At 33.5% G+C, this 12,669-nt stretch overlaps 1 protein-coding gene across 1 annotated transcript in view; it reads left to right on the forward strand.

Moving 5' to 3' along the window:
- The window catches only part of LOC140440296 (43 kDa receptor-associated protein of the synapse homolog), a 129,060-nt gene that overhangs the window by 64,588 nt on the left and 51,803 nt on the right, over window positions 1–12,669 (forward strand). The window contains exons 2-4 of the mRNA XM_072530718.1: window positions 3,294–3,522; window positions 9,441–9,592; window positions 11,915–12,037. Coding sequence (XP_072386819.1) covers window positions 3,294–3,522; window positions 9,441–9,592; window positions 11,915–12,037 — 504 coding nt within the window. The remainder of the gene's footprint in view (window positions 1–3,293; window positions 3,523–9,440; window positions 9,593–11,914; window positions 12,038–12,669) is intronic.

Genomic DNA, 12,669 nt, shown 5'->3' on the forward strand with positions numbered 1-12,669 from the left:
GTTATTGTACAAACAAAATCGGGATTCATCAGTAAATAGCACTCGTTCTCAGTCAGCCTCTAACCAATTAACGTGTTCTCTGGCAAAATGTAGTCTCCCCCTTCGATGCTCTGCAGTTAATAGAGGACCTCGGGCGGCAATCCTAGGTGTTAAGTTGTATTCCCTAAGTAGCTGGCGAACAGTTTAAGTACTAATTTGTATAGCATACACGTCTCGAAGCTAAATTTGTAGACTTCCATGTGTTACAAAACGTTGTCAAAAAGCAGAAATTCTTAAAAATCGATCTTCAATAGGTGTAGTTACCCGGTTTCGTCCTTGCCCTTTGCGAGTATGATCCACTGTTTCGAAGAATCTTTCTAACACCCTTGAAACGGATGTGTGGGACACATTAAAACGACGACCAATTCTTCGGTAACTCGAACCATCTTCCGACAGTATCACTGCTTGGGCACATTCATCTCGGGTTAAATTACGTGATTGACGCTCCATAATAAAAACAATTAACAATAATCAATAAATTAAACAGTAGCCGAATAAAACTCGTGAACACTTGGAAATTAGTATATTTATAGAATTAGTAAATTTTTTGCTACTTTTTGTTTTGTTGCAAAAAAAACTATGGGGATAAAACACAGCCAATAAATATAGAGTGTACGAATAGCATATACAAGGGGCTTGCAAAATATAACATTATAATGGAAATTTTTATTAACGCTAATAAAATATTTTAATATTTCAAAATGGTGCGTTAATTTCTTGGAGAAGTGTATATATATATATATATATATATATATATATATATATATATATATATATATATATATATCTGTGGCTATTTGCCAAAACTCAATATGTTAAATAGAACAAGCTAGAGCGAAATTAAAAATGTAATACTTCATGCCAATTTGTTTTTATTTTTTACTCGCTCAAATTTTCTTATATTTTTAAGAAATTGCGTATATAACTAAACAAAAGGCTGCTTAAACTAATAGTGTACATTAATTTTGGTAATTCTAATGTGAAAAGTGATTTTACTAACATATCATGTTTTGGCAAATACTAATGGGCGATTTTAATACCAAGATTGGAGCTCGAGATAAGACACAGTACATTGGAGCACATGGACTTGAAGTCAGAAACGAGAGAGGAGACCTCCTAGAAAAATTCGCAGAAGACTCAGAACTAGTTGTTACCAACACATTCTTTTTATTACCACCTCGCAAGCTGTAAACGTGGAAATTCCCTCAAGACAGATCCGGGAGAATTATTAGGAATTAAATAGACTACATTTTAGTAAATAAAAGATTCCGAAACAGCTTTACATATGTCAAGACTTATCCTGGAGCAGACTTGAAGACAGACCACGTTCCACTGGTAGTGGGAGTATTTCGAGTCAAACCCAAAACAGTGCAGAAAAGGAAAGCACAATCATACGACCAACGTATACTGAAAGACCTTGATACGAAGATGAGAGCCTAAGCCACGTTAAACGAGCAAGTAACTGCAATTAGAGGCGAATCGAACGAAGAACAAACGATCAAACATATTACACAAATAGTGCAAAATGTAAAGGATAAACACTTAAAGACAGATAGATTAATGAAGAAAAAATCATGGATGACAGATGAGATCCTAAAACTAATGGACGAGAGAAGAGAAGCCAAAATGACCCAGACAACTATAAAACCATAAATATAATAATAAGAACCAAAATCAGAGAAGCGAAAGAAAAAGAAGCAAGGGAAAGATGCTAAGAAATTGAGACTCTGCAGTCAAAGTACGATAGTCACAATGTACATAGGAAAGTTAAACAACTTACAGGGCGACTAAGACGAAGGCTGAAAGGAAATATAACTGATTCTGACGGAAACATCATCTTGAACAAACAGAGTAAAATAAGAACGTGGAAAGAATATCTAGAAAAACTATTTAAAGACCAAAGAGATAACACCTTTGAGCTAGAAGAAGAGGTAAATGATGGACCAAGAATATTACAACAGGAAGTTTATTCCGCACTGACACAGTTAAAGGATGGCAAAGCGGCAGGCCCTGATAATATACAAGCAGAACTACTCAAACTAATGGACAACGAATCAATAGCAATAATCGCAAAGATATTTAACAACTTATACAACTTTGGAGAAATACCAACAGAATGGCTGAAATCTGAGTTTATTGGACTTCTAAAAAAACCAGGAGTCAAAAAATGCAAAGATTGCCATACTATAAGCCTCATGAGTCATCTCCTAAAATTGTTCCTAAAGATAATTCATAAGAGGATCTACAAGCTGTGTGAAAGTCAAATTTCCCCTGTTCTTCAGATCCATTAGGTTCTACAAAACCTGTGGGTGATAGTTGTTTTTTTTTATCAAAATATCAATGTTTCCTCTTGTGTGTAGATTCTGGAACATTTCTTTGCAAATTTTTAATGTTTTGTCATTATATGTGATAATATTAAACCACAATTTGTCTGTTTTTATTATTTCCGCGTTCTCCTTTATCTTTTCTTTCTTCTTCTGTGACTCTATCTTTTATATATTCTTAATATTCTATCTCTATATTCTATATCCTTTAAGAAATTACTTGATCTTTGTCTTGCACTTTGAAGCGCTTGAAATATTTTTGCAGGTTTTTGTATAACTTTTCTTGTAATATGTTCTTCTCTTAACATCTTCTTTTCTTTCATTTCTACTCTGTTATATTTCAGTTTTTTAGGTTGAACATTAGAGTAATTTATTTGGTGTTTACCATCATGACTTTTATTTGTAAAATTATCATTATTTACTTTTATGTATGCAATATGAGTGACATTATTATGTCACTCATATTGCTACTGGTAGTAATTTTATACTTTTTAGATTGAATTGCTTGATATTTACTTGGCCTCTCATTGTCACTTGTGGCAGATAAAGTTTCCGAAGGAATATAATTTTCATCTACATCAGAATCACCAGTTGCTGCCGAAGTTGAACTTATTTCTTTAATTTCGGCATCAACTAAACACCTTTTCAATCCTCTTATACCACTTCCTACTGATTTTTTTAAATTCTCACTTTTACTGTGTAATACTGTTTTTTCGATATTTTCTAAAACCGCCGAATTTTGACGACGTGTTAAGTATTGACGAATATTGACGACGTTTCGGCAAGGTAGCACTTGCCATTTTTAAGTCAGGTAGTCACGCTTCTTGCTAGTGCTTGAAGCACTATTGTGAGTTATGATTTTAACCAATTTTATCGTATTTGACACTCGCATTCGAAAATTTGTACTAAACTTTTTTTTATTTTTTCTAGTAACTTCAACGTTGGACACCAACTTTCAGCTACAAGACTTCTCTCTTCCCCAGACGGTTCCCGCCATCCCCTCGACGGCTTGGAACAAGTATGGCCTTGGACCAATTCCTACTCTAGCCTTCACCGAGATACCTATTCCGAAGTGAGAACCCCACGTCCACCCAGGTTTACATGGAGCTGCTTTCAGGCGTGTAGAGCTAGGATACACCATAGTTTCGCTAAACGAAAGGTTGGTACATTGTTATCACATTATAAGACAATGTCAATTTATGTTTCAACAAATACTATTTTTGTTTTTTCACTGTATTTTTTCACTCATAAAGATCATTTTCTTCTGGGTAACAGGTAACAAAAAACAAATACTTAACCTAAACAATTTTTTAAATAAAGTTACTAAAAGAAAATGAAATAAATCGAAGCAGGCCTATTATAAAGTGTGCTGACTGTGCCATTCAAAACGACAGGACAAATTTAAAGAACCAAAAATGCCGAAAAGAACTTTTCAAACTGACAAAAGAAGGGAGTGTAAGGGAATTATTTGGAGATGGTACAGTCTACAGCTTGTTAATAAATTAAATTAGGGAGATAGGAGGATTGAGAAAACTCCTTAATATATTCCCCTGGAAAGTCTTCAAGCGACGTGAAGTTAGTACACAACGAAAAAGGAAAACAGCTTATTTTGGGAAAAATAAATTTTACCGCATAAACACAAAGGGGCGGTTTTCTGTAAACGGATTAATTTATGGTGAACGGGTTTTATGACACTGTTTTTGGCCTGAATTTTATTTTCTTTGCTGATATTGGATAATTTGTACTTTCTTGAAATTGTTAGGAAGTTGTTTGTCCTAATTTTCTAATCTTCTTTGGAAATATGAGCACATAAAAAGAAAAAACAAAATTTTGATTAATTTTCAGTCGTAGAAATGTTGTATCCAGAAATCAAAATTTTGTTTAGAAAGCGGTTTCAGTTTGAAGTTTATTTAGACGGTTTGATTTCCATAAAAGATTGAAAAATACTTGATGTTGACTTGATACTTGCCTAAGTCAACTCACAGAATGTGATTAACAAACGAGCTGGAATAAGTGACAGATTAAAAAAAGCTACTTACAATTTTAGTAGAAGATTAGAGTCAAGGAATAAAAAATAAAGATCGAATTAAAAAATCATTATGATTTACGAGCCGTTATCGCTGAGAAAAAAACAAGATTTATTTTATTTGGTGTGTGGTATAAATTAAAGAAATGCTATAAATTACGAACTTTACATAAGAATGAAAATACCACAAATAATAATAAAATAGTGTATCTTCTTAATACATCGTTTACAGTGGCAAAACTAAATTTCTCCTTAAGTACCGCTAAAAAGTTTGCACTAAGACCAGATCATATTCCCATAAGTTTTTTTCCAAATCTTCCAGAAAATGTTAAAGTTTGTCTATAGTTTATTTTTATGATCGAGAGAGTAATTAGCATAATTTTAACTGGTAGCTCCGACCACTCCATGGGCGTGCTCAAGATTAATTGAAAAATTACTTTGAATAATTGTAAAAAATAAATGAATTATTTCAGTGTTATAAAGTGTTATGTGTATGTAAACAAAAGTGACCTCTTTTATCACACACTATATTAGAACTGACTGGCCTACATTAAAAAGGGTTTTAAAAAATTCACATTTTTTTTAATTTTTAAAAATTACAAAAGAGAAAAAGAGTTTTTAAAACCGTCTAAGGTATGTTAAATAGATGAATAAAAATATTAATATAAAACTTACAGCTACTTGTTACAAATCCAAATCAGATTCAGAAGATGAACTTTTAGAACCAAGATTTATAATAACTGGCTCGATCATTTTATCAGTAATATTGTCCAGCTTCCACATTTTTTCCTCTTCTTTAATAGTGTGATTTACTGCCTTTTCCCAGTTTTCAGGTTTTACATTATTTACGGCCTCCAAAAACAACTGATTAACATCATGAATTTTAAAAGTGGTATTTTTTCTTGAAACTTCACTCTTTATCTGTGCCCATACCAGTTCAATCGGGTTTAATTCACAATGATATGGTGGGGATCTAAGTACTGTCATTCCACGATTTTTGGCAATTTCATCAATTTCGTATTTTTTAAATTTTTCTTTATGAAGGGCACACAACGAATAAAGTTCCTTTCTTATAGATCCGGGATGGTACGTAATATTTTTTGAACTCAGCCAATTCTGCAAGTCTTTTTTTAACCACTTGGTTGTGGGCAGTCCTTCTATAAGTCTGGAGTAATAACTTGCATTATCCATTACTATTACACAGTTCTTAGGAAGAAGATCTATCATTTGTTCGAACCATTCTTGAAAGACATCAGCGTTCATGTCTTCATGGTAGTCACCGGTACGAGTTGATTCAAAAGTTAATAAACCACCTTCAACAAAACCGTCTGAACTGCCAATGTGTACTATTATCAGCCTGCGTCCCTTTACTGATGGTGGGTTTAAACCAGTAGATAAGTTATTTACAAAAGCGTGCCTTTGACTTGTAACAGTTTCATCCTGCCAAAATTTATTTGGTGTATGACCCTCGTTGATCCATGTTTCATCAAGATAAAATATTTTTCTTTTTTGGTTTCTCATTTCCTTTATGGTTCTTAGAAAATGTCTTCTCCATATGACAATATCGCTTCTTTCTAATAAAATAGACTTTCTGTGATTCTTTTTCCAGCGGAAGCCTATTTCTTTTAAAAGTTTCCATAACGTACTTCGACTCATTTCTGGGTAATCCCTATCATCTCGAACTGAGACAAGAACTTTATCCAATGTTGGAAATTCTTGTCTAAAGAAGAATTCATGCACTTTCCGTCGAAGTCCTTCTTTAAAATGATATTCTATTTGAAATTTTGGTTTCCCTGGAGCATTACGTGGCATTTGAAAACTACCACATTTCTCTTCTTTAATAACTCTGTAAATCGTAGATTTCCCAACGCCAAGTGTACTGCTAACTAACTCAACGGTCTCATCAACACTTTCACATAAACGTTTGTCTGTAAATGATTTAAAACAATTAAATATTAATGTTTTTTCATTAACTGTTAGAGGACCAATTTTTCGGCGTTTACACGGCACTTCCAAATTTTCCATAACACTAGTATACACAATAAACTGCACCTTGCAACTGAAGTACCTACTTTTAGTGAACTGTTAAGAATTTTGAATACGCCACTTGGACCTTCCTATATACAAAATGAAAAAACCCACTATCACATTTTCTGTGGAATAAGTTTAGAAGGTAATTATCTAGTCAATTACTGTCGTAGATTCCTGGAATTAAAGAATTAAATGTTTGATTGTTGAAACCCTTACTTCGTGGAATGCACTCATTTCAGATAAAATAAAACGTTTTATTTTATCTAAAGAATTAAACATTATTTTGCAAATAGGCAAAGAATTAAACTTTATTTTGCAAATGGATAAAATAAAACGTTTTATTTTATCTAAAGAATTAAACTTTATTTTGCAAATAGGTAGGTACTTATTAAACTTTTATTGGTTATATATAACCAATAAAATAAACATCTTACATTTCTTGCAAATTCATTAGTACCTGTTAACCTCCATCACTCCGACACTGGCAACCTTATTTAGGGATTAGTAACCCTCAAAACTATTGTATTCTATTCTGCTCCAACCTTTATACCTGGTGGTCATACTCAATTTAAAATTGTTTTCCTATATACTTCTGTAAACTTGTTGACAAATATCTGTTTTTCATTGAGTCACCCGTATCAACAGTTTAGGGATTTGCATACATAATTTATTGTTTTATTACTCTCTCATACATAAAAATACACTATAGTGTATTATATTATAAAATGCAGAAATGCAGGAACTGTAGAGAAAAGTCTGACCATCATACAATAAACAGTGAGAGAAATAAAAGAACAACACCTGAAGAAAGATACAGAGAAACGTAAATCGTGCATTACCGGTGAAATACTTGAACTTATGGATCAAAGAAAAAAAACTTCCAAGAATATAAAAGAATACATACCATCAAAGATAAGAGAAGCCAAAAAGAAACAAAAAACAACAATGTCAAGAAATAGAGGAGTATCAGAGTCGATATGATAAATTCAATGTCCATCGAAAGGTCAAGGAAATGGTCAGATGATGAAGGTCAGATGATGAAGGTAATCTTGCCATAACCAAAGAAGATAAGATAAAAAGAAAGTATGGGGAGAATAATTGAAGAAACTTTTCCACGGCCTTAGAACAATACAAGAACCCACCATTGAACAAAATTCGGGTCCCGATATCCTACCAGAAGAAATAACGGCAGCCGTCAGACAATGATGGATGGAAAGGTACCGGGACTTGATGAAATTCCTGCAGAGTTGCTGAAGCTATTAGATGTAGAACAAATAAAAATAATAACTGAAATATTTAATGAAATATACAAGACAGGAAAAATACCAGTAGAGTGGCTCAAATTGGAGTTCCTACCATTGCCCAAAAAAACAGGAGCAAAAGTTTGTGAAGACTATAGGACCATAAGCCTGATGAGCCATCTGCTGAAGCTGTTTTTAAAAGTCATCCACAAAAGAATTTACCAGAAATGCGAGGAACAAATTGCACCCAATCAGTTTGGATTTGTGAACGCCGTTGGTGCGAGGGAAGCTTTACTTAGTGTGCAGGTATTGTTTCAGAAATATAGAGATGTCAGCTATAATGTTTTTTCATGCCTGAAGAGGACAGGGATTGATGGAAGAGACTTAAAAATAATAGCTAACCTGTTTTGGAATCAATCAGCGGTACTCCGAATAGATGGAGAATATAGAGAATATACAGATCAGGTCAAAATCTTAAGATGAGTGAGATAGGGGTGCATAATTTCACCACTGATATTCAATCTGTACTCGGAGCACATTTTTGAAGAGGCTCTAAAAGATATTGATGAAGGCATCTCAATAAAAGGAGCCAAGCTCAATAATCTGCGGTATGTAGATGATACAATAGTATTTTCCAATACCATAGGAGGGCTGCAAAACTTGAACAATGAACAAAATAACGGAAACAAGTAGAAAATATGGACTGGATATAAACACCAACAAAAACCAAGCTAATGATCATCAGCAAGGAAAACATAACTGGAGCAGATCTGTATGTGAATCAAATGAGAATTGAACGTGTCTCACAGTACAACTACTTGGGAACTGTAATCAATGAGTCGTGGGACAATAACCAAAAGATTAAATGTCGTACCGGAAAAGCAAAAAGTGAATTCTTGACTATGAGCTCTGTGTTCAAGAGCCATGACCTCACCCTAGAAACAAAAATAAGGCTCCTTAAATGTTACGTGTACTTAGTGCTTCTGTACGGAGGAGAAACGTGGACATTGAAGGCGGAAACTCTATCAAAACTTCAGGCTTTTTGAGCTATGGTTTTACAAAAGGATCCTGAAGATACCATGGACAGACAAAGTCGCCAATGAAGAAGTACTACGGAGGATGAACACATCAGAATGATCGCCAACGTTCGGAACGGATAGGCATCATAAGAAGAACCTTATTATTATTAATAAAGTCTCCATGGACTTTATGCAGGTTATAAAGTTACATCACAGGTATAGAAGGAAGAAAGGATCGTGAAAGATATAGACGGTAAACTCTTTAATGAAATAACTTCAGGTGAAAAACAGTCAACTGAAATATTAGAAATTATAGTCAAAAATGATCTCATTCTCTGTTTTTCAAATATTTTATTTATGAATATAAAATTTTTATACTTTAACACAATAGGATTTGAATTTTATAGGTAAAAACTGTCAAACTTTTATCACAATGATTTTTAATTATCGCAGTAATTATAGCTTTATGCTCTTGCTATCAATACGATGTTTACTTGACGGTAATGAAATAAATACGCTATTGCAAAGAAAATCATTTGTCTTCGCCACTGAGTCGTACAATTCCGGCTTAAACCAGCAAAACTTGCCCATTTGTATACACATATAAATCGATATTATTGTTTTTTTTTTTATTTTGAATACTTATGTCTAAATTCCGTTGACTTTTATCATAAAAACCGTACTGTTATGCATTTCCAAATTGAGAATGTATTTATCAAAATTTACTGTTCATATCTACTAAAATACTATTCTTTTTTAGGTCGATCAAGGACTTAGACTATATAATCAGCATAAACAACAGCAAGCAGTTAGGAAATGGAAGTCAGCACTTAAAGCCATTCAAAAGAGAGAAGACAAATTTAGCCTATTGGGGTATCTCTACCTCGCGTATATGGATTGGGGAAAATACAGGTACATATTACAAATATTTATTTTTTTTTTATCATTCTGAACAAAATAAGTCTTTTGTAGTTTTTCTGTAAACTTGATCGTTTTCGAGTTATAAACAATTTAAAACTGAGAAAAACGAAAAATTACGATTTTCGAGGCTCAAAATAAAAAACATTATTTTTGAATTCACCAAGGACCTAAATTCAAGTTCGAATTTTGTTCTACCATTTCCCAATAAGTATTTTGGGTCTATTTTATTTTAAAACATTGTTTTTTATTCGTTAATGAAGCGCTTATGACAGTACGGTCGCTCGAGCTGCGGCTATATAAGAGAGAGAAACAAGATCTTCTTCTTCTTCCTTCTTCTTTTTATGTAGACATGACTCTGTCAATGTGCCTCCAGTAAGTTGTCGTTCCATCGTTTTTGTTTTCTTCCTACTGATCGTCTTCCTATTGGGAACCGTCTCTTGCTGTCTTTATAACTCTATTTGTTGTCGTTCGGCTTATATGATCGTTCCATTCTACCCTTCTATCTCTTACCCAGTTCTTGATGTTCTCCACCTTGCATCTACTTCGTATATTTGTACTTATGGCTCTGTCCCATAGTGTCTTACTATCAAATTTTCTAAGTGGTTTCATCTCTGCTGTTTCACACATCCTTTTTGTCCTTTCTGTGTCAGGTCGTGGTTCTGCCGCGTATGTCATTATTGGTCTGATGGCTGTTTTGTAGATTCTGTCATTCATTTCTTTCCCGATATTTTTATTTCTCCATATTGGTAATTTTCTATTTTTTAATTTCCTTAATGCTTCCTTTACCTCTTCCTCTTCAACAAGATCTAGGGTACAAATTTTTGCTGGTTTAAATTCTCATTGTACAAATGAGCGCCCGTACTGTCATACGCGCTTCATTATCAATTAAAAAACAATGGTTTAATAGTTATTTATGCACCAAGGGTGTTAATAAGACGATTACGCCCGGAGAGCAACATATTCCAGCCAGAGGGCCTCTGGCTCGAGACATGGATATTGCTCAATTGGCGTAATCATCCGGTAACACTAGTGGTAGACACAAATATTGGAATATTAATGATGATCTAATGCTCATCTGGTGATCGTGTTAGAACTCATGAAGAATTGTGCAATAGTTTTAATAATTTGCAATCTGAAAGAAATTCTATATCACGTTCAACGGTTACTAAAACATTGCAACGTTTGAATGCAACTAAGATGGTCAAAAATTTGCCAAAAACTGGAAGACCGCGAACCGCGACGAACGAGTTATTAGATAAAACAATGCAATTGATTTAGAAAATCACCTCAAACTTCCACAACTTTTGCACTAAACCATGAAAATTGAAAAGTATCATCCGTATAAGATACAGTTGGTTCAAGAATTGTCAAGATGATGATTTTGACTAACGGATAAAGTTTTGCGAGTGACTAATGGAGATTTGTAATGGCGACAAATATTTTGCAGCTAATGAAGTATTTTACAATGAGGCAAGGTTTTGTGCAAATGGAAAGATTAACGGCTGTAACTCTAGGTATTGGTCAAATGAAAATTCCCTTTGGATTTATGAAGCACATATCTAGTATCCAAAAGTTTGAATGTTTGGATGGGAATGTTAGGAGGTAAACGGCGTTTTAAATATTTAGTACATAAATTTAGCTATTCTTTAACTGTAAAGTAATTTATTTCGAGTTTAACAATTTTTTTACCAAACCTGATATGTGTAAATTAGAAAGACAAGTTTTTTAAAAACTGTAACAATATATAGGGTGTTTTATTTCAATTAAGTTAAAGGTATTTCCGGTGAAACCAGAAGTAAAGAAACAATAAAAAATATGGTATCAGTTGCGTTTTCAAAGTTTCATAAATATCGTTTTTTTTTTTCATAAAGACGGCATTAGATTTTATTTCGATGCAGGGCATCTGCAAGCCGCTTATACGTATTTCAACCTCTTTAGGTCTCATCAGAGCGACATATGCAGTTGCTCTGAATCGAAACAAAATCTATCCCGTCGTAGGACAATAATTATCGAAATAGTTATTTACAGACGTTACAACGCCACCTAATAACAACACTAGGAATCCTAAAATTTCCTACTTGGCAAAACTAAATTCAAATCTTCAAATCTTCAAATCGTGTTTTTAATTCAAATATTTTTTTTTGATTCCGTACTTTATCTCAACTCTGTATATAATAAACACCTATTCAAAGGTTTTCTAAAAATATGCCTTTATGGTTCATAGTTAGTGTTAATGTTACTATTAGTAATTTTAGGGAGGTAGCCTTTAGAAACACAATGATTTTAGAAAACAAATTTTAAATTTTTTTACAGGGACGCATTAGAATACGCACATAGACAACTCTTTATATCTGAAGAATTAGATAGCGCCAACATGCGAGCAGAATCCTACTTAAACTTAGCTAAAGCACATCAGAGATTAGGGGGATTGGAGAGGTAAGCCATACATTTATGTATTTAGTTAAAACCTACAATTTTTTCTTGTCTCTTATTGGTAATTATAGATCATACTCATAGAAATAATCCTTCTAAATAATAAATTACTTGTTCTTCGTAGATAAAATATTAATGCAGCTCGTTACGGTGTCCGCACGTGTCACAACAAAATATATCTGTCATGCTTGTGTCATATGCCCCGCGTTGTTTCATTTGATGTTTCATCTGTTGAAAGGCCTTTTTTTTAAAGGCTTTTACATCTGTTATTATTATCATCCATAATCGTTTGTGGCATCGGTTGACAGGACTTTGTTCCCATTGGTCGGTGGCTTGGTTCTGACATTAGCTACGGAAATGAAGAAGAATTAACAGTTGACAGACAAGGAAAAATTGGCAGTTGATATTAGATAAGGAAAAAAAGAAGAACATTGAACATATTGGCAGTTGACAAATGGTTCCGGTTTTGGCTAAGGTTCATGGTCGGCCGGTAATGCAGATTCAACGCTTACCGACAGTGACGTCAGAGTAGTTCAAAGGTCCCGTCCTGTCTCGCCCAAGTGTCCCATACGCTGCTATAAATGTATTCAAGCTATAAGATTATTATCCTGCTGAGAAACTTAAACACGAGAAAA

Source organism: Diabrotica undecimpunctata, chromosome 4 (genome assembly GCF_040954645.1).
Source record: "Diabrotica undecimpunctata isolate CICGRU chromosome 4, icDiaUnde3, whole genome shotgun sequence".
In the NCBI taxonomy this organism is placed as follows: Eukaryota; Metazoa; Arthropoda; class Insecta; order Coleoptera; family Chrysomelidae; genus Diabrotica; species Diabrotica undecimpunctata.